Raw genomic sequence first — 26,480 nt, 5'->3', positions numbered from 1 at the left:
GACTTGGTGCGAGTTAGGATACAGGCAGAAGAGTTTTTGATGAACTGAAGTTTATGGAAAGTGGGACACAGGCGATATTACGATGGTGGAGGTAGGTGGTCCTGGTGATGAAGAGGATATGTGCCAGAAGCTCAGCTCTGGGTCAAATAGGAGGCTGCAGTTGTAAACCATCTGGTTCAGACTCAGACAGTGGCCAGGGAGAGGGATGGATTCGGTGGCTCGGGAACGGAGTTTGTGGCATGGATCGAAAATGATGGCTTATGTCGTCCCAATATTTAATTGCAGGAAATTTCTGCTCATCCAATATGACAAATCATAGGCAGTGACGGAGTCAAGAGAGGTTGTGGTGAGGTAGAACTGGGTGTCGTCAGCAGACTTGTGAAATATGACAGCATGTAGATGAGAAATAGGAGGGGGCCTTGGATAGATCCTTCGAGGATTCCGGAGTTGGTGGTGTGGGAGCTGGAAGAGAAGCCATTGCAGAATAGACGGGACTGCTGCCAACGATATAAAGTAGTTGCACATGGACAGTTCCAATGGTTTCTTGGTTGTTCTTGCCGGACTTCGTAGTCGTTACACCCCGGCGCAGCTCTCCCCAGCGGTGCTTCCAAATGCCGCCACAAAACTGAGCCGAGGATCGCAACTGACCGAGAAACAGCTGAGCACCATGTTTTTCACCGCGGATGGTCATTTTGATATATTAATGTGGTTTGTAGGTGAAATAAATTATCTTTGTAAAGATACTGGCAGTTTCCAGTAATTTCTAAGGCGTTTCTGGTTACCGAAGTGGTGATTTAATGGTGGGGTCTGGCTCGGCTCCAGGTTCCTCACGTGTAGCTGGTGTGCTTGAGAAGCGAAAGCTCCTGGAGTTTGTCAACAATCAGCATCCACCGAGCTTTAAATGTAAGTAATATTAGACATCGCTGATGGTGGTTTAATCTTAAAAATGACCAACAATAGAGAGGGGGTGGGGAAAAGAGATTGCTGCTGCTGAACTGAGCCGAGAGAGAAAGATAATAGTTATGCGCTGGCGAACTGAGCTGAAAAGAAAATTAATGTTAAATTTTAAGTTGGTGTTTCTTATCAGATTATGTTGAATTTTTATTGGCTTATGTTGAATTGGTGTTTCTAGTAGATTAATGAAAGTTGACATTTATGGTTCATTGGCAGCAGTCACTCCATTGCAGGAAATAGTCTGGCTATGACTGGACAAATAGGAATGCAACCAGGCGAGGGCACTCGCTCCCAGCTGGACAACGGAGTGGCGTTGGAGGAGGAGAGTGTGGTCAACTGTGTCAAAGGCTGCAGACAAGTCGAGAAAGATGAGGAAGGATAGTGAACCACGGTCACAGACATAGGATACCATTTGTATCTTTGAGGAAACCTGATTGGAGATACTGAAACATGGAGTTGCAGGAAAGATGGACACGGATTTGGGAGGTGACCACATGTTCAAGGATTTTGGAGAGAAAAGGCAGATTGGAAATGGGGCAGTAGTTTGCTAGGATGTGCTCAACACATTTGTCTCCCCTTATAAAGCATATTGCAATGAACTATGTGAGCAATGCATTAAAGTTGTTGACATGTAGAAGTATGAGTTCTGACTACTGAGGCTCTTGTGAGTAGATTTTTTTTTTGAGGGCCTGACGGGAATTAAGTGCTTGAGATATGCTGCATCTGCAAGGAGAGGTATTCTTTAGTTTCTTGGCTCGGATTATCTATGGTCCAGGAGCACTCCTGGTGCAGGACCACTTCCTGGCAGAGTGTTGTGTAGGGATTGGGAGGATTGTGGAAATAGTGTAGCTACAGGCCTGAGAGATCTGCAGCTGTGCTGCTGGTGCTGGCCTCTGGGCCTGCTGCTGCTCAAGAGCAGCTTTCTGAGGCCTAAAGATCTTCCTTTTGAACTTCATTTAAAAAAAAAATCTGTTTTGGATTTTGTGAAAATAATGTCTAAATATATGTTTCTTTATTTTGATATCCAGGGTGTTAAATCTTGAATTAAACAAAGACCGGGATGTCCAGAGAATCCATGGAAGTGGAGTTAATACCCTTGACATTGATCCTGTTGAGGGAAAGTAGTAAGTATATCTACTATCTATCCCTACTAAAATTTAGTGTCCTAGGCCCCCTAATGACTTAACCCTTACCTCATGATTCATAGTTATTACATAGAATTACGTAGAATATACAGCACAAAAACAGGCCATTCGGCCCAACCAATCCATGCCGGTGTTAATGCTCAAGCCCCCTCCTATCCTTCTGCATCTAATTCTTATCAGCATAACCCTCTAGTCCCTTCTCCCTCATTTGTTTACCTAGCCTCCCCATAAAAGCATCTATACTATTCGCCTCAACTACTCCATGTGGTAGCGAGATCCACATTTTCACTGCTATCGGGGTAACGGAAGTTTCTGCTGAATTCTCAATTTGATTTCTTGGTGACTATCTTATATTGATGGCCTCTAGTTTTGCTCTTCCCCCCACAAGTGGAAACATGCTCTCTCTGTCTACTCTATCAAAATCTTACATAATTGTAAAGACCTCTGTTACATCACCCCCTCCGCCTTCTCTTTTCAAGAAACTTACTGTTCAAGAAACAACAAGCAATGCTCCCTGAAGCACCAAGTTCCATAGGGCCACCATTATGTATCATAGCCTAAAGCTGCCAATATTTCCACTGTAATCATGAGCAGCTTCTTTTCTTCATCTTTTAGAAGAAAAAAAATAGTTATGCATTCATCATCTACTGTCATTTAATCTCAACTGTAAGTATAGCTTTAATTCAGTTTACCTTTATCATTTAAAAAAGGGATTTTTTTTCACAGTTAGTTCAATCATTGGAAGACAGTGAAGAACTCAAAGAAAGAACCAATTGAAATGATAAAGGTAAACTGAATTAAAGCTATACTTACAGTTGAGATTAAATGACAGTAGATGATGAATGCATAACTATTTTTTTTCTTCTAAAAGATGAAGAAAAGAAGCTGCTCATGATTACAGTGGAAATATTGGCGTAAAATAAAGCCATGCTGGTGAAGGTAAATTGAACTGAATAAAAATAATGTGTTATAGGGACTGCAGGTTAACTTGATGTCAATCATATTCATCACTGAAAGATAATTATTACAGTCAGATTTGTTTTACATTAAGGTCACAAATCAGAAACTATTAATAAAGCCTGATTTATTCAATTGATATATTTCTCGGTGTACTTTTGAAGTATTTAGGAACATTTGGAAATGCACTGATATTAACCACGGCAACTTGCTACCAAAAAATTGGTTCATAAGACAGCTAGAAAGATTATAAGATTTGTAGTTTTCATTTCATAGTAAAATTGTAAAAAAAAATAATTTGGTGAAGAGAAAATGGAGAAAGAAACCAGAAGGAGTGCAGTAACTTACAATTTCAGTTGGTTAATTAATGGTTAGAAATAACCTTTGCATGTGATGAAGTTGGATTTTAGGAACAAATAAATTAAAAACTTGCATACACAAGACCAGACTGTCATCAAAATTTCCCTGTCACTCCCTCTGTATTTCTTGGCTAGTGTCACTGTGCTTCAAGTAGAGCAGATCAAAGGTAAAACATGGGTCTTTTTGGATTTTTAACCTCATTTATTACTAATACTTCACTATTTGTTTCCCAACAAGTTTAATGAATTCACAATTTTGATGCACAACCTGTATTTTGAGTCGCTTATTGCTGATCTCTGAACCGATTTTTGGATGTTCTATTTGCAAGCTCCTAAAGGTCAGAAATTCTGCTTTGCGTGCAAGTTTTAATAACTTATGCAGAAAGCTTTTGAAATTGCATACAAAATTAATATATGGGCCAAACTGACCAAGATTGAAGGGGCCTCAAATGCCAGCTGCACTGGGCCTCACAAAGTCTAAGACTGTTGCTGGGTGAGAATTGAAGGATACAGGCCCCTGAATCAGGGCAGAGATACACTTGGTCCAATTAATAGATCATGATAATGCTTCTTTTCTTCTCATACTGCTGGATTCTGTTGTACTTTACCACATTTTCCTCTTTTCATTTCAGATCTGCCTTACTTCCCACCACCTGAGCTATTCACATGTTCTTTGTGTCTCTCGAATACTTTTAATGTCTTTTATTATGCTTCTTCCTGATGTTTTATGTTAATATCACCAGCCAATGATTTAAATGTATTTTATTCTAGTTCTGATGAAAGAGTACAGCTGAAACATTAACTTTTCTATTCTCTCCAGAGATGTTGAGTGACTTACTGAGTTTCCAGCATTATCTGTTTTTGTTAAAGATTTCCAAATAATAGACCAGATGGAGAGGGTTTGATGTCTAAGAGCCCAAGTTTCCACAAGAAAAAAAACGGGTGCCCCTCCGAGCTGGGCGCCTAAAACGGCGCCTAAAAAAAATCCTCGGTATTCTCCACCTACTTACAGGTCCTCTGGACCTCGGCGCAGCCAGCACGAGCTGTGGGGGGGGCGGAGCCAGGTCCCGGCGCTGAAAACAGTGCCGGGACCTCTGCACATGCGCGCTACAGTCGGCACGCAAGTGCAGTAGCTCCAGGCGCCGAACTGTGTGGGAGGGGCCCGAAGCACGCAGCCCCTAGCCCTGGCTGAATGGCCTCACTGGGGCTGTGTGAATAAGGCTCCTCCCACGGCCAGCTCCTGCTCCCCGCCCCCGACAACCGCTCCCCCCCCCCCCCCCCCGGACCAGACCCGACCTGACACCCGCTCCCCCCCCCCCACTGGACCCGACTCCCGAACTGGATCCGATCCGACCTGACCTCTCCCTTCCCCACCCGTCCCCTCCCCCTCTCCCTCTCCCTCTCCCTCTCCCGCTCAGCGACACGAACGGCTTTCTCCCCCCCCCCCCTCCCGCTCAGCGGCACGAACGGCTGCAGAATTCTCCCTGGCTGAAGCACTTTCGCACAGGTAGGAAGATGGTTTATTTAATCTTTTCTTGGCTTATAAATGTTTATTCAGGTTGGATTTATTTGTATAATATTTGTAGAAGTATAAATAAGGATTTATTGTCGAATTTAATGAGTTCCCTCCCCCCTACCTCGTTCTGGACGCCTAATTTGTAACCTGCGCCTGATTTTTTAATGTGTAGAACAGGTTTTTTCAGTTCTACAAAAATCTTCACTGGCTCCATTCTACTTTAGTTTGGAGTACATTTTCACTGTGGAAACTTTCAAATCAGGCGTCAGTGGCCGGACACGCCCCCTTTTGAAGAAAAAATTCTGTTCTAAACTAGAACTGTTCTACCTGACTAGAACTGCAGAAAAAAAAAATGTGGAGAATTGCGATTTCTAAAATAGTCCGTTCTCCACCAGTTGCTCCTAAAAATCAGGCGCGAATCACGTGGAAACTTGGGCCCTAAATATTTCTGTAATGTATTTGTTTCATGGGTTCTTTGCTTAAGCATTCATAGCAACACATTGCTATTAAGAACTAGTTGGTTTATTAACAAAGGTTTAACAATCACACTACACATTACATAGAAACATAGAAAATAGGTGCAGGAGTAGGCTATTCGGCCCTTCGAGCCTGCACCGCCATTCAATAGTTCATGGCTGAACATGCAACTTCAGTACCCCATTCCTGCTTTCTCGCCATACCCCTTGATTCTCCCTTGTAGCAAGGACTACATCTAACTCCTTTTTGAATATATTTAGTGAATTGGCCTCAACAATTTTCTGTGGTAGAGAATTCCACAGGTTCACCACTCTCTGGGTGAAGAAGTTTCTCCTCATCTCGGTCCTAAATGGCTTACTCCTTATCCTTAGACTGTGACCCCTGGTTCTGGACTTCCCCAACATTGGGAAGATTCTTCCTGCATCCAACCTGTCTAAACCCCTCAGAATTTTAAACGTTTCTATGAGATCCCCTCCTATTCTTCTGAACTCCACTGAATACAAGCCCAGTTGATCCAGTCTTTCTTGATATGTCAGTGCCGCCATCCCGGGAATCAGTCTGGTGAACCTAGGGGGATTACCAGTTCATCCACTAGGCTCACAAACGTGCCTCATCGTGGATGACCTAGACCCAACTGACAGGGTTCTATTGAGTCTTCACGTGACTCGCTAAGCCACTACAGTGCAACAGCTACAACTATTTTAGTTGTGCACTTTAATCAAGTGCCCCCTGATTAAAGGAGGGAGGGCACACGCCAAAAACTTTTCAACTGCCCCCTTGTTTTTTTTTTTGAGGGCATAAAAACACAAATTATACAAGTGCCCCCGTCTTAAGAGGGGCGGGGGGGGCAGGGGCATTAAAACCGACAAACATAGGCAAATTAAACTTTAGATCAAATCAAAATTTGGTTGCCGGGGGTGATGATGTACTCCAGTCCCTCCGGCATCCACCTCTTGCGGAAGGCCGCTAGCGTACCATTGGACACCGCGTGCTCCATCTCCAGGAAAACCCTGGCTCGGATGTAACCGCCGAAGAGAGGCAGGCAGTCGGGCTGAATGACCCCCTCGACCGTCTGCTGCCTGGACCGGTTAATGGCCATCTTGACCAGCCCCAGGAGCAGTCCTACGAGGAGGCCCTCCGACCTGCCCGCTCCCCTCCGCACCGGGTGCCCAAAGATCAGGAGCGTGGGACTGAAGTGCAGCCAACATTTGAGGAGCAGCCCCTTCAAATATTGGAATAAGGGCTGCAACCTCACACACTCAACATAAACGTGGAACACGGACTCCTCCAGACCGCAGATATTTTAGGCGGCCTGGGAGTCAGTGAACCAACTTAAAAACCTATTGCACGGGACTGCCCCGTGTAACACCCTCCAGGCCAAGTCCCCAATAAATAAAGGGAGGACTCCCGGGTAGAGAGCACGCTATTGGGGACCAGCACGATGGTGCGCCATGGCGTGTCTGGACGGCAGACGAGGATGGCAAAGTGGAGGGTGTGCAAGAGCAGCCCATACAGGAATCCCCTCCGCGTAGAACTGAAAGGCACAGCAGGGATTTCCCGAAGCAGGCTCAAGTGAGGCGCTGGCTCTCGAGGGAGGTTTTGGGGCTTGGCGCCGATGAGGAATTCTGTCCGGAGGGGGGTCAGTTTGGATGGGATCGCCCCGCTTGCTTGAGCCTCCTCGAAGCTCCAAGTGGAGTCGGGGCCCAGTGCCATTTTTAGTGACTCAATGGCATTGGCCATGAGCCGGACGTCGGCCCAGGATAGGCGCATGCCAGCTCTTTTGGCGCCATCCAGTAGGTCCCTGACCCTGGTCACCTTGCGAAACACAGCCGCCTTGTCTGCCTGCCACAGAAAACCGCGACAGCTCTATAAACCTGTGAGCCTACTCACAGGTGCATTCATTAAAATATAAAAACAGGAAAAGAAAATGTAATGAAAGATCTTACAATAATGCAGAGATTAAAGTATTACTTGACAATTGTGGGAGTAGAACAAGGGGAAGACAGGTTCAAATTAGTAAAAGGAAAATTGAAGACTAAAGTCCGGATGTTCTTCATACATCGTTTGGTCAATACATGGTATGCAATCCCATGAAAATTAGGAAAAAACCCTGGAATCATTTTAAGAAAAAATTAGATGCTGCAATTAGGGGACTGTAGGGTGTTTTGAGATGGGTTAACTATGATGGGCTGAATACCCTTCCTCATCAGTAATTAAGTTGTAATTTTCTTCAATCTTTGCATTGTGGATTTTAACTTTTGTGCAGTTGTAGTATGGATACATTGTGGTTGATTGTCCTGTTTAACTGTCATTGAGTCTTCTTTATGCTTCAATTAGCATGTTGTCCGGTGGATCAGATGGTGTCGTTGCAATATATGATTTGGAGAACGCGACTAAAAGGTTGCAGTATACCTGCAAGGCAATCTGTACAGTGGGCAGGTACAAAAAGTCTATCATTATTTTATTAATACAGTAATCATTTAAAATGTAACTATGGACTTAATAAATATGTGCATTATGTTTAAAAAGGTCCCATGGCCATGTGCACAAATTTAGCGTGGAAACTGTTCAGTGGTATCCATGTGACACTGGCATGTTTACATCAAGCTCATTCGATAAAACTTTGAAAATATGGGACACAAATAGGCTACTGGTAAGTACAAATAGAAAATAATTCTCATGATCCAAGTATATGACTATTCCCTTTGTTTAATAAAATTGTTTTCTAAAAGTTGGATGTGTTTTCCATTTGTTTGCTTGAAAATAATATAAAGGACACTGTTTAAATGTAATTTTTTTTATTTTTCTCCCTTCCTCTCCTGAAACCACTAACTTATACTGTAGTAAAGTTCCATGGTTGCCAACAGGTTTCTGATATCTTGGCCACTCTTCCTGAATGAGCCCAGAATGTATCATGTGGCTATTTGACTTTGGAAGGCATCACAGCTGATCCTGCCCACATCTAACATCAACACTTATGCACTGAGCAGGGGTCACTGGATAGCAATGAAGAGTGGGAGCTTTGGGTGTTTTGTTTTTATTGTACATACGGAGGTTACATATCGGATAAATCAATGAGACTGGGAGATTTTGGAAATTACAGCAGAAAGATGATCTTGAAGACATAAAAGCAACAGAATTGATCTTCTTTGTGTTCCCTGCATACAGAAATTTCTAGGCAAAGCTCCTCCAATAGCTTAATGAACAAATATCCTGTCTGGAAAAAAAAGGATGAGAGTAGCTAAAGTAAACGTTGGTCCCTTAGAGGATGAGACTGAGGAATTAATAATGGGGAACAGGGAAATGGCAGAGACTTTGAACAACAATTTTGTTTTGGTCTTCATGGTAGAAGTTCCTAAAAGCATCCCAATAATAGATTATCAAGAGGCTATAGGGAGGGGGGGAAACTGAAAAGGATCACTATCACTAAGGATAAAGTACTCGGTAAAATAATGGGACTAAAGGTGGACAAGTCCCCTGGACCTGATGGCCTGCCTCCTAGGGTCTTAAAAGAATTGCTGCAGAGATAGTGGATGCATTGGTTACAATCTACCAAAATTCCCTGGATTCTGGAGAGATCCCAGCAGATTGGAAAACCGCAAATGTAAAAAAGGATTTATTTAAAAAAGAATGGAGACAGAAAGCAGGAAACTATAGACCGGTTAGCCTAATACCTGTCGTTGGGAAAATGCTGGAGTCCATTATTAAGGAAGCAGTAGCAGGACATTTGGAAAAATATAATACAGTCAAGCAGAGTCAGCATGGTTTTATGAAAGGGAAATAATGTTTGACAAATTTGCTGGAGTTCTTTGAGGATGTAACAAGCAGGATGGATAAGAGGGAACCAGAGGGTATGTATTTGGATTTCTAGAAGACATTCGATAAGGTGCCACATAAAAGGTTACTGCACAAGATAAGAGTTCATGTGGTTGCAGTTAATATATTAGCATGGATAGAGGATTGGCTAACTAACAGAAAACAGAGAGTGGGGATAAATGGGTCAATTTCCGGTTGACAAACTGTAACTAGTCGGGTGCCACAGGGATCGGTGCTGAGGCCCCAACTATTTACAATCTATATGAATGACTTGGATGAAGGGACTAAATGTAATGTAGCCAAGTTTGCTGATGATACAAAGATGGTTGGGAAAGCAAATTGTGAGGACACAAAGGGGGCAAGTTTCAGGCTTCCTTCAGAACGGCGCACCTCCAAGAGGCATGCCTGTTTCGTGGAATAAAAAGTGCGCCTAATGCCTACCTCGGCATTCTGCGCTCTGAATCGGGCCCGTTCCAGCTCGGTGCGGCGTACAAGCATCTGCGGGTGGTGGGACCAAAGCGTGGCGCCGAAGATCTACCGGCGGGGGGGCTACCTCACAGCAGCAGATTTCGTGCCGGCAGCCCTGCGCATGCGCGCTGGAGCATGCACAGTGTGATACAAACATTGGCACTCGGCCATTTTTAAAGGTAAATGAGGAAAAGTGCTGTTTTGTTTTGTGGAGCTGTGGAAAGGCTTGAGTGAATTTTGCTGATTTTTTTTGTGCCTGAAGGAGTGCTTTTAGCAGCACTGTTGAAGAAATCACTTGCTGAAATCAGTGAGTGCTGCTAAACTTCCAGAACAAGTGCTGCATAGGTGCATGCAAAATAAGGACTGTGTTTTGAAAAATCAGAGTGTCATTTCAATACAGCAATGGAACAACGTCCACCAAGAACAAAGAATTTCTTGAATGAGGAAGTGGAGATATTAGTTAACGTCATTAAGCAGAGATGGCAGGAGCTGGATACCAGCAACAGAGGTCGCATAAAAGTGCCACCCAAAGAAATGAAGAAACGCTGAACCAAGTTGCAGATGATTACTGCAGTGGTGCATACCAGGAGATCTGGAAGCCAGTGTAAAAAGAAATGGCATGACCTTGGTCAAGTAGTTAGTGTAAGTAATATTTTCATTTTTCAATGGAATTGTAAATGTGACCATCTGTATATGTCCCACCCTGCAGAAAGACACACTCTGTAAAAAGTTATATTTTAATATTTACAGAAGAAATTGGCCCACAACAAAAGGGAAAGAACTCGAACAGGAGGAGGCATGCCTAATCTGCATCCCCTGACACCCTTGGAACAGAGGGTAGCTGTTATGATGAGTCATGGAGAAAAGCAATCAGTACAGCACAAGCTGGGCCCACAAGCGAGGGAGAGGATAAGTCCTGAAAATGCATCGTGGCCCTTCAAATCAACCTGCTGCCTGGCCTGCTATGTACGAGAGTACTCATGCCACCCATCCTGCCCCCTTCTCCGCTGCTAAACATTTGACTGTTCTGATATATTTTGCAGAAGGTGATGATGCCAATCCTGAAGATCCAGAAGAAGAACCAGAAGCGGACGATCCAGACCAAGGGTGGCTGCAGACGTTGACTGAAATATCTTCAGGGGAGACCTTCGAACTCAATATTTGAGCCCACATTAGCGGACACAGTGTTTCAAACCCTGCATAAGTTCTGGTTCCACCTTCCATGGTTTCACAGATTCTGACGTTGCAGGTTCCAGTGGTGTTGCTGATGTAATGCAGCAGTTTATACCCACTGCCCCACTGTCTCAGCCTGCGCCTCCCACTTCCATAGGTTCTGGTTCCACCTTCCATAGTTTCACAGATTGTGATGTTGCGGGTCCCAGTGGTGGTGCTGCTGATGTAATGCAGCAGTTTACACCCACTGCCCCACCGACCCACCCCGCGGCTCCCACTGGAGTGGAGCCAGATGTAAGACGCAGGGCCCCAACATCCCAGCCTACGGCTCCCACTCGAGTGTTGCCATTTGGAACACCTAGGGTCCCACCGTCCCAGCCCGCGGCTCCCAGTGGAGTGGTGCTGCGAGGCAGACCCAGGCAGAGGAGAAGGAGATTGGAAATACGCTCTCCTGAGATGCAGCGTGCAACAGATGTGGCTCAGGTTGTGGCATTGGGTGTGGAGAGCAATGACCTTACCGATCACTCGTGGGCAGTGGGTGAAGAGGTAACGGTACCGACAGGAGAAATAGCAGTATTGACACAGGAAATGAGGGAGGGAATGTCAGAGGGAGTGCAAGCGACGGCACAGGCCGTCAGGGAGAACATGCAAGTGACGACACAGGCTGGCAATAAGGGCACACAGCCCGGCCAATCAAATGACACCCCCATGAAGAATTGAACATTCACCGAGATGTGGATGAGAGATGGTTGAAACCTTTCTTTGCTGCTTTTGTTGTTCTTCTTGATGTAACTGTAGTAACGCTTTTCAAATTGAAATTGTTTTGTAACTTTCCAACTTATAAATGATCTTAGGGTTTTTAAGTGATCTTATAGTGTAAATTCTCTCACATTTTGTAACTTATTCAATTTTTCACCTAAAAAGTGATTTTGAAAGTGTAAGATTTTTTACATTGAAGTTGTTTTGTAACTTTAAAAGTTTATAAGTGAGCTTAGAGTCATATTAAAAAGTAAAGTTTGATACAACAAATATTTTATTACACCAAAGTTAACTTTTCAATAAAATATATTTTCATGAAAACTGAATCATCTTCCCTTACCACAACACAATGTAGAACAATTCCAAAGAATAAACATGTCCATGCGCAACAGGTGTCGCAGAGCCCTCAGGCATCAGTAACTGAAGCGTTCACGGATGAGCTGCTAGCGCAGGGCTCGAGCAATCGTTAAAGGAGCACGATGGACCCTCATGCTCCAGCATCAGGCACTTGCATGCTTTCCTGATCGTCGTCATCATCCTCATCCTGCTCTTCCAAATTACTATCATCAGGCACTCTCCCCTCATGTGGGTCTTCTGGTTCCACTACCAGCTCCTGCTGCCTCATGATGGCTAAGGCATGCAGCACACAACAGTGAACTGACCGACAATCTTAGGAGAATATTGCAAATGGCCTCCGGAATGGTCCAGGCATCGGAAACACTTTCAAGATGCCAATGGTCCTCTCTATGATGCTGCGCGTCGCAATGTGCGACATGTTGTACTGATGGTCAGCTTCCGTCCATGTTACGTGTAGGGGCATCATGAGCCAGGTGGCAAGGCCGTACCCTTTGTCTCCCAGTAGCCAGCTCTGCCCTTCTGGCTGCTGCTCAAACATGTCAGATATAACACTGTCGCATAGAATGAACGCATCATGGGTGCTACCAGGGTATCTCGCATCGATTGACATGATGCGCTGCTAGTCGTCACACACAAGCTGCACATTAATGGAGTGGAAACCTTTTCTATTCCTGTACTGCTCGGAATCCTCCACAGGTGCTCGCAAGGCGATGTGGGTACAATCAATGCAGCCCTGTACCTTTGGGAAGCCAGCAATCCTGGAGAAGCCCACAGCCTTGTCATGCATTGCTTGGCCAACATTGGGAACTTGAAGACGTCATTCCTCCACGCATACAGTGCAGCCGTGACCTGGTAAACGCAGGCATGTATTGCACGTTGAGAGATGGTACACACATTTCCAGTTATAGCTTGAAACGATCCCGAGGCATAGAAGGAAAGTGCAGCTGTAACCTTCACTTCAACAGACAAGGCAGTCGGCGTTCTGCTTCTGGACTGCAAATCTGCTCTCAGCATATCACAGATCTCAATGACAACTTCTCTGCGGAAACGCAGCCTTTTAACAATCAGCCTCGCTCATGTCCAGATACGAACACCTGGCTCGATATTGCTGACATGGCTACGGTCTCCTGCCCATCAGACTACGAGCTATGACATTCCTGGTGCGGTGAACTCTTAATCAATTCTCCCCTATGCAGTGAATTGATGGAGAACCATTGCATAATCCGTGGTGTTGATAATGCAGCACCTATACTTGAAGTACAAATTAAACTTTTAAACTTGCTGGCTGGCTGGCTCTCCCTCCCGGTGCTTTGTATGCCTCCCCTATCCCCTGGCCGAACGGCCTAAATCTTTGCAGCTCGGAGGCTGCTGCTGCCGTCGCTGTGGGTGGCCTGACGCTGCACCTGATCCCTGGCAGAACGGCCGCAGCTGGAGGCTGCTGCTTTCCCCTGGACGAATGGCCTAAGTCTTCGCAGCTCGGAGGCGGCTGCTGCTGCTTCAGACAGGTAGTAAAATTCAATGTATTTTTTATTTGCTTTATTTATCATTTATTATTCAGGATGACTCTTTATTTGTAGAAATGAAAATGTTAAATGTTTGTAAAATTCCATAACTTCCCTCCACCCCCACCGCCCCCAATCTCTCGTTCCCTATGTCTAATTTATGAGGTGTAGGCAAGGTTTTTCTGAGCGTACAAAAATCTACACTTACTCCATTCTAAGTTAGTTTGGAGTAAGTTTTCGCTGGCTAAACTTGCAAAACAGGCGTAAATGGCTGGACACGCCCCCTTTTGAAAAAAAATCTGTTCTACAATAAAAATATTCCAACTCACTAGAACTGAAGCAAACTAAATGCCGAGAATTGCCATTTCTAAGATGCTCCATTCTAAACTAGTTGCTCCAAAAAAATAGAAGCAACTCGGGCCGAAACTTGAGCCCAAAGAATCTGCAAAGGGATATAGACAGGCTAAGTGAGTGGGCAAACATTTGGCAGATGGAGTATAATGTTGCAAAGTATGAAATTATATACTTTGACAGGATAAATAAAAAAGCAAATTATTATTTACATGGAGAGAGATTACAAAATGCTGCACTACAGAGGGATCTGGGGCTCCTTGTGTGTGAAACACAGGAAGTTAATATGCAGATACAGTAAGTAATCAGGAAGGCAAATGGAATGTTGGCCTTTATTGCAAGGGGGGCAGAGTATAAAAGCAGGGAAGTCCTGCTACAACTGTACATGGTATTGGTGAGACCACACCTAGAGTACTGTGTACAGTTTTGGTCTCCTTATTTAGGAGGGATATACTTGCATTGGAGGCAGTTCAAAGAAGGTTCACTATGTTGATTCCTGAGATGAAGCAGCATACTTATAAAGAAAGATTGAGCAGGTTGGGCCTATACTCATTAGCGTTTAGAATTTTGGGAGGTGATCTTATTGAAACATAAAATATTGAGGAGGCTCAAAGGTAGATGCAGAGATGATATTTCCACTTGTGGGGGAATCTGGAACTAAGGGGCATAGTTTAAGAATTAGGGGCCGCCCATTTAAAACTGAGGTGAGGAGGAATTTCTTCTTTCACAGGGTTGTAAATTTGTGGAATTCTCTATCCCAGAGAGCTGTGGAGGCTGGGTCATTGAATATATTTAAGGTGGAGATGGACAGATTTTTGAACGATAAGGGAGTGAAGGTATATGGGGAGCGGGCCTGGAAGTGTAGCTGTGCCAAGATCAGATCAGCCATGATCTTATTAAATGGCGGAGTAGGCTCGAAGGGCCAATGGCCTACTCCTGCTCCTATTTCTTATGTTCTTTTATTCTGATGTGGTACTGAGCCATACAAATCAGGAAGAACTGAAATTTGACCTCTGCTCTGTGCTAGTTAGCTGGTCTCAGTCGGGATAGTGATGGTAGGGGGAGGGCTATAATTAATCTAGGAAGGAGAAAAATTAGCACAATACTCATTTTGGATGGCTATCATGTGAACCCTGCTGGAAGCTTCTGTGCATTGGATGATGTCAGAAAGGATGTGGAGGAAAAAATTGGAAATGTATTCAGTATAAAACAAAAACAAAGGTTTTGTTTTCCAGGGCCGCAACATTCTTTGGCAAATAGTATAGGTAACACACATGCTGTTAGGCCTCTGTCTTTGTAACTGTTAAGCCAGCCACAGGAAATATGCGAGAGCAGCCAAGGATTGTTTTCAACTCTCAAACTTCCTCTCTATAGGGATACTTTCAGATACCTTTTTAATAAGGACACCATCATCATAGGCAATCCCTCGGAATCGAGGAAGACTTGCTTCCACTCCTGAAGTGAGTTCTTTGGTGGCTGAATAGTCCAATACGAGAGCCACAAACTCTGTCACAGGTGGGACAGATAGTCGTTGAGGGAAGGGGTGGGTGGGACTGGTTTGCCGCACGCTCTTTCCGCTGCCTGCGCTTGATTTCTGCATGCTCTCAGCATTGAGATTCAAGGTGCTCAGCGCCCTCTCGGATGCACTTCCTCCACTTAGGGCGGTCTTGGGCCAGGGACTCCCAGGTGTCGGTGGGGATGTTGCACTTTATCAGGGAGGCTTTGAGGGTGTTCTTGTAGCATTTCCGCTGCCCACCTTTGGCTCATTTGCCATGAAGGAGCTCCAAGTAGAGCACTTGCTTTGGGAGTCTCGTGTCTGGCATGTGGACTATGTGGCCTGCCCAACGGAGCTGATCGAGTGTGGTCAGTGCTTCAATGCTAGGGCTGTTAGCCTGAATGAGGACGCTGATGTTGGTGCGCCTGTTCTCCCAGGGGATTTGTAGGATCTTGGAGACATCGCTGGTGATATTTCTCCAGCAACTTGAGGTGTCGACTGTACATGGTCCATGTCTCTGAGCCATACAAGAGGGCAGGTATTACTACAGCCCTGTCGACCATGAGCTTAAGGATACACCATGATCAGGAACATAGTGGTGTGTTGTAAAAAATACTGTTTAAAATTAAAGTTAAACTGAGACTATATCATGAACCACAGCATAAATAGTGTGTTTCTGTACAAATGGTACTTAGAACTGCTTTGAAAGATAATGAAGTTAAATTGTAACATTCTGCTACGTTTTCTTTAGCAATGTGACTGCAATCTTGCTTTACATATAATGAAAGTTTTCTATATTTGTGTACTATCTTTTGCAATGTTTTTACTGAAGGGGTTAAGAATATACAGTTAGAAATTTAATGAAAGACTAATTCATTTATTTTGCAGCCTGCTGAAGTATTTACCTTCGAAGGAACAGTCTATTGTCATCATATGTCACCAGTTGCAACCAAGCACTGTCTGATAGCTGGTTAGTATAATGACATGTAGGATGCTGCATCTGATCATTGTGCACTGTCAAACATTTATCAAAGAACATTTTAGTAAGTGCTCCCTAATGGCTCACTTATTGAAGGGGTTGCTATAGATGGCCCTGCAAGGGTGAAAGCCTTCACCTGGAATTGTGGGACAAGATAAGGCAAGCAGTTAGTAAGGGACCAACTATAGTAGTTGAAGAATTTAACTGACCAGAAATTGATTAAGATAATGGTGCGGCAATTGATAAGACAGGGAAAAGGATTTCTAGAGTAAATGGAAGACCTGCAACGGCTTCTCTTCTCGCTCACGCATCGCTACCTCTGGTGTTCCCCAAGGATCTAACCTTGGCCCCCTCCTATTTCTCATCTACATGTTGCATCATGGCGATATCATCCAAAAATACAGCATCAGTTTCCACATGTACGCTGATGACAGCCAGCTCTACATCACTACCACTTCTCTCGACCACTCCACGACCTCTAAATTGTCAGACTGCTTGTCCGACATCCAGTTTTTGATCGTCAGAAATGTTCTCCAATTGAATATTGGGAAGACCGAAGCCATTGTTTTCGGTCCTAGCCACAAACTCTGTTCCCTAGCTACTAATTCCATCCCTCTCCCCAACTTCTGTCTGAGGCTGAATCAGACTGTTCGCTACTTTGGTGTCATCTTTGACCCTGAAATGAGCTTTCGACCACATATCCACAGCACAACTAAGACCACCTATTTCCACCTTCGTAACATCGCCTGTCTCCGCCCTTGCCTCAGCTCATCTGCTGCTGGAGCCCTCATCCACGCCTTTGTTACATAGAATCATAGAAATTTACAGCACAGAAGGAGGCCATTTTGGCCCATCGTGTCCACACCGGCCAGCAAGAGACTATCCAGCCTAATCTCATGTTCCAGCCCTAGGTCCTTAATCCTGCAGGTTATGGCACTTCAAGTGCACATCCAAGTTCTTTTTAAATGTGCTGAGGGTTTCTGCCTCTACCACCCTTTCAGGCAGTGAGTTCCAGACCCTCACAACCCTCTGTGTGAAGACATTTCCCCTTAAATCCCCTCTAAACCATCTACTAATTATTTTAAATTTATGCCCCCTGGTTGTTGACCCCTCTAAGGGAAATAGGCCCTTTCTATCCACTATATCTAGGCCCTCATAATTTTATACACCTCAATGAGGTCTCCCCTCAACCTCCTCTGTTCCAAGGAAAACAAACCCAGCCTATCCAATCTGTCCTCACAGCTAAGATTCTCCACTCCCAGCAACATCCTCGTAAATCTCCGCTGTACCCTCTCCTGTGCAATCATGTCCTTCCTGTAATGTGGTAACCAGAACTACACGCAGTACTCCAGCTATGGCCTAACCAGTGTTTTATACAGTTCAAGCATAACCCCCCCTGCTCTGATCTTCTATGCCTCAGTTAATAAAGGCAAGCATTCTGTATGCCTTCTTAACCACCTTATCCACCTGGCCTGCTACCTTCAGGGATCTGTGAACATGCACTCCCAGGTCCCTTTGTTCCTCTACACTTCTCAATGTCCTATCATTTAATGTATATTCCCTTTCCTTGTTCGCCCTCCCCAAATGCATTACCTCTCTGGATTAAATTCCATTTGCCACTCTTCTGCCCACCTGACCAGTTAATTGATATCTTCCTGCAGTCCACAGCATTCTTCTTCATTATCAACCACACGGCCTATTTTTGTATCATCTGCAAATTTCTTAATCATACCCCCTATATTCAAGTCTAGATCATTGATGTATACCACAAAAAGCAAGGGACCACTAGACTTGATTATTCTAACACACTCCTGGTTGGCCTCCACATTCTACTCTACGTAAACTAGAAGTGACCCAAAACTTCGCTGCCCATGTCCTAACTCGCACCAATTCCCGCTCACCCATCACCCCTGTTCTCCCTGACCTAGATTGGCTTCCATTTAAGCAATGCCTCAATTTCAAAATTCTCATCCTTATTGTCAATAAACCCCTCCCTAGCTCTAATCTCCTCCAGCCCCACAATCACCAACGAGATGTCTGTGCTCCTCAAATTCTGCCCTCTTGAGCATCCCTGATTATAATCGCTCAACCATTGGTGGCCCCAAGCTTTGGAACTCCCTGCCTAAACCTCTCCGCCTCTCGACCTCTCTACCTCTCGTTCCTCCTTCAAGACGCTCCTTCAAACCTACCTCTTGGACCAAGCTTTTTGTCACCTGCGCTAATTTCTACTTATGCAGCTCGGTGTCAAATTTTTTAGCTTATAATATTCCTGTTAAGCACTGTGTGACATTTCACTCTGGTAAAGGCGCTATATAAATACAAGTTGTTGTTGCTTTATGACTTGGAGCCTACAAAGGGTGATAACTCATTGGGTTTGATTGAGTAATAGGGACAATTAAATCTCCAACATCAATGTGGGTGAAGCTTTGAGTAACAGTGATTATAATGTAAACACATTTGATATTACAAAGATTGGTAAGGTAATAAAAACTCCAAATAAAATTGTCAAATTTTAAGAGAACCAACTACATGCTCTTGAGAAGTTTTGTCAGAGTAGGCCTAACAGGTTTAAATATGGCTAGGGAAGGAGTTCCATCAAGGTAGTGATTTGTAAATGCAATGGACCATGTATTTCCATGCAAAGCCAAGGTACCAATATTAAAGGCACTCCTGCCTGGTTGAACGGGACTACCAATCAACTCAAAGAAGAGCAAAAAAGGGCATAAAGGAAAATTTCGTAGAATTAAGACAAAATCAACACCAAAAGGTATGCCAGGATTGTAAAAAGCATTAGAACGGCAAAGAAAAAGGTTGAATTAAACATGACAAGAGAAGGGAAGGACCAAACGGTTTTTAGTTACAATAAGAGAAAAAGAAAAATGAGAGCTGAAGAGTGGCCGCTGAAGATGGGATCTGGTGAGGACATGACAAATTCTGCTAGACAGACTGCAGAAGTTTTAAATGATTTTTTGCCTCAGTTCCTACCAAGAAGGAGACGAGTAACATTTGACCTGAAAAGGGAACTCGGGGATGTTGCAGTTGTATGGTGTGACACTATTCACATTGTTTGCCGAACATCTGTGCACACTTAAGGTAAATAAATGTCATGGGCCTGATGAGATGCATCTGAGGATCCTTAAGGAACTAAGGAAGGAAATTGCAGGAACTCTGGCACAAATGTTCCAGAAATCACTGAATACTGGAAAGGTGCCGGAGGGCTGGAGAAAGGCAGAAAATGGTAGAAAAAGTGATCCAGGAAACTACAGACTGTAAGATTTCTAAATTTCTGGCATTAAAACAATTTGGAATAAGTTTATTAAATACGCACATATGCAAATAGCCTATCTAACACAACAGCAGTCTATTAGTATCCTACGGAGTCTTCTTAATTACAACAGATACAATGATGTTACAATAAAAAAAGGTATACTTTACTTCTTTCTGGCAAAGCACATGGCCTGCTCCTTTGTCTGTCGAGAGAGGTCCTGCTTTTTGCTGTGTGCTTAAGAAAAGAGACAAGAAGAAGAGTCTTTGGCTTGAATTTTTATACCTCCTTAAGGCCATAGTTTCTCAGAAAGCCTCAGGATTGGGTCTTGGTTCCAGGGCTGTTCCTGATTGGCTTCTCCTCATACATGTGTCTGTCTGGAGGGCCAGTGTCATTCCTTGATTAGGTTAATGGCTTTCCGATTAACATATTTTCTAGTTTGGTGAGTTTCAAAGCCATACTTCCTTTGTAACTTGAGGTCTGCCCAGCCAGGAGACATAAACTTGGGGAAGGTATCCATTTTGTCTCTTCAAACTTGTCTTTTCGTATAATCTACACTTTTACCATTTTTTTACATATACACAGAATCAATTTTATCATTACTTAACACTTTTATTCTTACAAGACTAGTGAGTTTGATCATTGTGGATAAAGTTATGGAAATCCTTATTAAAGATAAGATCATGAAGCATCTGGATAGAAATAAAATCATAAAACAGACACTATGGGTTCATGAAGTGATCTTGTCAATCAAATCTATTGGTTTCCTTTGAGGGTGTGACAGTAACAACAACTTGTATTTATATAGCGCCTTTAACGTAGTAAACGTTCCAAGGTGCTTCACAGGAGTGTTATAAGACAACACTTTCAGCTTGATAAGGGTAAAACAATGGATGTTGTATATTTAGGTTTCAATAAGACCTTTGATACAGTTCCTCTGGAAAGTGTGAATCAGCAGAAATATCTTGCATTCAATACATAATTGATTGACCGATAGAACTCAGAGCGTGGTGGTACAGGGATTATTATCACACTCAGTAAATGTTTCCAGTGATGTTCCACAGAGGTCTTTTTTCGGACCTCTTTTATTTAACATTTCATAAACAATCTGGAGCTAGGTATCATAAGTGCAGTGGCTAAATTTCCAACTGATACGAAGCTAATAAAGGTATAAAGCTGAACCGGATAGGTTACAAGACGATTTAAACATATATGGGAATTGGGCTGACAAATGACATGAGATTCAGTATAAAGAAATGCAAAGTGATTTACATGGGACACAAAATTCAGGAATTGTTTATTATTAAGTGGAAATAAAATAACATACGGAAAATGAAAAAGATCTGGGTGTCCTGATTGACAAAAATTGAAGCTATCGCAACGATGTTCATGGCAGTGAGTAAAGCAAATCAAATGTTGTGATGTACTAAACTGTCACTATAGAGCTGTAATAGTAAGGTAATCTGGCCACTTTATAAATCATTGGTGTAACCGCACTTGTAATACTGTGTACGGGACCAGATTATGAGGAATGATTATGTAGGCTGTGCTTGTTCTCACTGGAGAAGGGAAGGTTGAAAGGTGATGTGATTGCTCTTAATAAAATTGTTAAGGGACTTGATTATGTAGATCATGACGACCTATTTCAACTTGCCCAGAAAAGTAGAACGAAAGGACATGATCTGTACTAGAAAGGAGGTAAATTCAAAACAAATCTGCGGAAACATTATTTCAGTGAGAAAGTGGCGAATCTATGAAACAAATGTTTAAGGGAGGCAGTGAAAGCAGGACGTATTGATTCATTCAAATGCAAATTATATAGATTTCTTTCAAAAAATATTTTGGGATATAGTATATAAGTAATGTGAGATGTGAAATATGGGAAGTGTCGTTTGTTTGAGAGAAACCAGGGAATTTGAATCTATGGTTCCCAGAGCTTTTCACCATTGGCGGGTTTTCCTCACAACATGTTCGGGTCTGTTGCAGACTAATTGACGGTGATTGATTTCCAAGTTTAGTCATCAACTCCATTATTGTTGTATCATGCGACTACCAGGATGGTAGAATGTGAACTAGATGGATCCTGGTCTTTTAGAAACATTGGAGTTCCTAGATGATAAATGTGCTTCCAAGTGTGAAACACTCCCATTAAGACCAAGAAGATTCCAGGTTTGGTTCCTCAGACTCTATTGAGTTAGTCTATCTCAAGTGCCGATAACAGCATTTAATTGGCCTGATGTCCCCAGGCTATTGAGGGATAAAACTGGTTCCCACTCCACATCACTACCGAGTGATTCCTGGTAGACAGTCTATGTATGTAGATGTAGAAAGGGCCCCCACAATTGAATAGGCCATGAGCATTTATAGTCCAGACTGATAAGTAAGGACTCGCTAGTTGGGCAAAAGACTGAACATAATAAGAACATAAGAATTAGGAACAGGAGTAGGCCATCTAGCCCCTCGAGCCTGCTCCACCATTCAACAAGATCATGATTGATCTGGCCATGGACTCAGCTCCACTTACCCGCCCGCTCCCCATAACCCTTAATTCCCTTATTAGTTAAAAATCTATCTATCTGTGATTTGAATACATTCAATGAGCTAGCCTAAACTGCTTCCTTGGGCAGAGAATTCCACAGATTCACAACCCTCTGGGAGAAGAACTTCCTTCTCAACTCGGTTTTAAATTGCTCCCCCGTATTTTGAGGCTGTGCCCCCTAGTTCTAGTCTCCCCGACCAGTGGAAACAACCTCTCTGCCTCTATCTTTTCTATCCCTTTCATTATTTTAAATGTTTCTTTCAGATCACCCCTCATCCTTCTGAACTCCAACAAGTAAAGACCCAGTCTACTCAATCTATCATCATAAGGTAACCCCTTCATCTCCGGAATCAGTCTAGTGAATTGTCTCTGTACCCCCTCCAAAGCTAGTATATCCTTCCTTAAGTAAGGTGACCAAACTGCACGCAGTACTCCAGGTGCGGCCTCACCAATATCCTGTACAGTTGCAGCCGGACCTCATTGCTTTTGTACTCCATCCCTCTCGCAATGAAGGCCAACATTCCATTCGCCTTCCTGATTACCTGCTGCATCTGCAAACTGATTTTTTGGAATTCATGCACAAGGACCCCCAGGTCCCTCTGCACCGCAGCATGTTGCAATTTCTCCCCATTCAAATAATATTCCCTTTTACTGTTTTTTTCCCAAAGTGGATGACCTCACATTTTCCGACATTGTATTCAATCTTCCAAACCTTAGCCCATTCGTTTAACCTATCTAAATCTCTTTGCAGCCTCTCTGTGTCCTCTACACAACCCGCTTTCCCACTAATCTTTGTGTCATTGCAAATTTTGTTACACTACTACACTCTGTTCCCTCTTCCAGGTCACCTATGTATATTGTAAACAGTTGTGGTCCCAGCACTGATCCCTGTGGCACACCACTAACCACTGATTGCCAACCTGAAAAGGACCCATTTATCCCGACTCTGCTTTCTGTTAGTTAACCAATTCTCTATCCATGCTAATACATTTCCTCTGACTCCGCGTACCTTTATCTTCTGCAGTAACTTTTTGTATGGCACCTTATCGAATGCCTTTTGGAAATCCAAATACACCACATCCATCGGTACACCTCTGTCCACCATGCTCGTTATATCCTCAAAGAATTCCAGTAAATTAGTTAAACATGATTTCCCCTTCATGAATCTATGTTGCGTCTGCTTGATTGCACTATTCCTATCTCGATGTCCCGCTATTTCTTTCTTAATAGCTTCAAGCATTTTCTCTACTACAGATGTTAAACTAACCGGCCTATAGTTACCTGCCTTTTGCCTGCCCCCTTTTTTAAACAGAGGCGTTACATTAGCTGCTTTCCAATCCGCTGGTACCTCCCCAGAGTCCAGAGAATTTTGGTAGATTATAACGAATGCATCTGCTATAACTTCTGCCATCTCTTTTAATACCCTGGGATGCATTTCATCAGGACCAGGGGACTTGTCTACCTTGAGTCCCATTAGCCTGTCCAGCACTACTTCCCTAGTGATAGTGATTGTCTCAGGGTCCTCCCTTCCCACATTCCCGTGACCAGCAATTTTGGCATGGTTTCTGTGTCTTCCACTGTGAAGACCGAAGCAAAATAATTGTTTAAGGTCTCAGTCATTTCCACATTTCCCATTATTAAATCCCCCTTCTCATCTTCTAAGGGACCAACATTTACTTTAGTCACTCTTTTCCATTTTATATATCGGTAAAAGCTTTTACTATCTGTTTTTATGTTTTGCGCAAGATTACTTTCATAATCTATCTTTCCTTTCTTTATTGCTTTCTTAGTCATTCTTTGCTGACATTTAAAATGTTCCCAATCTTCTAGTTTCCCACTAATCTTGGCCACCTTATACGCATTGGTTTTTAATTTGATACTCTCCTTTATTTCCTTGGTTATCCACGGCTGGTTATCCCTTCTCTTACCGCCCTTCTTTTTCACTGGAATATATTTTTGTTGGGCACTATGAAAGAGCTCCTTAAAAGTCCTCCACTGTTCCTCAATTGTGCCACCGTTTAGTCTGTGTTTCCGGTCTACTTTAACCAACTCTGCCCTCATCCCACTGTAGTCCCCTTTGTTTAAGCATCGTACGCTCGTTTGAGATACTACTTCCTCACCCTCAATCTGTATTACAAATTCAACCATACTGTGATCACTCATTCCGAGAGGATCTTTTACAAGGAGATCGTTTATTATTCCTGCCTCATTACACAGGACCAGATCTCAGATCGCTTGCTCCCTTGTAGGTTCTGTAACATACTGTTCTAAGAAACAATCCCGTATGCATTCTATGAATTCCTCCTCAAGGCTACCCCGTGCGATTTGATTTGACCAATCGATATGTAGGTTAAAATCCCCCATGATTACTGCTGTTCCTTTTTCACATGCCTCCATTATTCCCTTGATTATTGTCCACCCTACCGTGAAGTTAATTATTTGGGGGCCTATAAACTACGCTTACCAGTGACTTTATCCCCTTACTATCATAATCTCCACCCACAATGATTCAACATTTTGTTCATTAGAGCCAATATTGTCTCTCACAACTGCCCTGATATCATCCTTTATTAACAGAGCTACCCCACCTCCTTTCCCTTCTTGTCTATCTTTCCGAATTGTCAGATACCCCTGTATGTTTAATTCCCAGTCTTGGCCACCCTGCAACCACGTCTCAGTAATGGCCACCAAATCATACCCATTTGTAATGATTTGTGCCGTCAACTCATTTACTTTGTTTAGAATGCTCCGTGCGTTTAGGTGCTGGTGTCAGTGGAACCATTAAGCCGTATGTCATTCAAACTCCGGCTTCAAAGTGGAAAGGATGTGTTTTCACACATTCTACTACCCAGTCAATATAATAATTTAAAACAACATCCGTTTGGAGATGTATGATAGAAAACATTTTGTTACTTTTATCTTGAGGAAGAAATTCAGAAGATTAAACTGTTTGAAAACAGTTAATGTGTCTTAACTATTAGCAGACATTTGGACTTGATATGATGTGTAACAATAGTTAAAATGTGATTATTTTCTTTGAAGCAAACAGCTCAATATTGTATTTATTTCAGTTGGTACCAAGAATCCTAAAGTACAGCTTTGTGATCTTAAATCTGGATCCTGCACCCATATTCTGCAGGGTAAGTGCACATTGGAATCCTAAACTATGCTAAAACAAAGCTACTTTAATTATCTTTACAGAGTTGATGAACACTGCAACCTTTGGCAGTTGCATCGTGTGTGTGGTAGCAATGTGTTTCAGTAAAGCAGCTTGTCTACAAGACTTGCCAAAACCAATAAAAACTGATAAATAAAGGTAACCATTATGCTAAATATTTTCAATTAAATACTTTTGGCTTCAGGGCAGAAATTATTTTATAATGTGTATCTGCTGCTGAAGTAGTAAGAGATTGAAAATTGAAATACTGCCCTTTACAACGACTGGTTTCTGTGTGACAGCAGATGTAAAATGCTCTGTGCCACAGCCTGAAAGGTAAACACATTACAAATTTTTATTGTTATAAAAGTCTAGACGTGGCTGATAGCCAAATGTGCAACAAATTTCACTAGTTCTAAATCGGATTGCTAGATGAAAGTTTTATTTAGTAGACATCAACTCTAATGATAAATACTTATCCATAGATCACCTAACAATTTTTTCTTTCTTTGCCACCCCCACTTCCTTAGGCCACAGAGGTGAGGTGTTATCAGTGAGATGGTCACCACGTCATGAACACATCCTGGTAACCGCAAGGTAATTCTTTTTCATTCAACATCTATTTTTGATCCAACGTATAAGTGCATCTCTGGTATTCTGTTTGAAATTCCTTAATGTTATCACGAGTACATTCTCAACTGCGATGAAGTCAACTTCTCTTGCCAGCTTTCTCTGCAGTTTTCTTCACTCACATTCTCTTCTGAAGATATTTGGGGTAATTTTAACTGTATGATAATGTAAAACAGGTAATAGCAAATCGGCAACCCATTTTACATCTCTCCCGCTTTTTCGTTCCATTGAAGTCAATGGAAATAAAAATCAGGAGAGATGTAAAGCAGCTGCCAATTTGTTATCACCCATTTTACACTATCGCACATGGTCAAAATTACCTCCATTGATGTCACACAGATGTCAAGCAACCTCTGATATCTTGCTCAAGTGGCCATTATGCTTGAGTGATCCCAGATGATGAACGTCAGCAAACTATTACATCTTGAGGGCATCGGAGCAAAGCGCCATCCTGTCCTCACCTGATATTCACAACAGTGAACTACACTCAGTTTCAAAAGCGAAATACTACAGATGCTGGAATCTGAAACAAGAACAGAAAATGGTAGAAATACTCAGAATCTGTGGAGAGAGAAACAGAG

The 26,480-nt window shown here is 42.9% G+C and overlaps 1 protein-coding gene across 3 annotated transcripts in view; it reads left to right on the top strand.

Annotated features, from left to right (window-relative positions):
- Positions 1–26,480, top strand: part of ercc8 (excision repair cross-complementation group 8) — a 93,285-nt gene that overhangs the window by 16,251 nt on the left and 50,554 nt on the right. For all 3 annotated transcript variants that reach the window (XM_070869232.1, XM_070869229.1, XM_070869224.1), the window contains exons 2-7: positions 1,983–2,078; positions 7,746–7,847; positions 7,938–8,061; positions 16,218–16,299; positions 25,184–25,252; positions 25,800–25,866. In XM_070869232.1, the coding sequence (XP_070725333.1) occupies positions 1,983–2,078; positions 7,746–7,847; positions 7,938–8,061; positions 16,218–16,299; positions 25,184–25,252; positions 25,800–25,866 (540 nt within the window). The remainder of the gene's footprint in view (positions 1–1,982; positions 2,079–7,745; positions 7,848–7,937; positions 8,062–16,217; positions 16,300–25,183; positions 25,253–25,799; positions 25,867–26,480) is intronic.

This window comes from Pristiophorus japonicus, chromosome 2 (genome assembly GCF_044704955.1).
Source record: "Pristiophorus japonicus isolate sPriJap1 chromosome 2, sPriJap1.hap1, whole genome shotgun sequence".
In the NCBI taxonomy this organism is placed as follows: domain Eukaryota; kingdom Metazoa; phylum Chordata; class Chondrichthyes; family Pristiophoridae; genus Pristiophorus; species Pristiophorus japonicus.
Note: the sequence above shows the minus strand (reverse complement) of the source record. Positions and strands in the feature narration are given on the sequence as shown.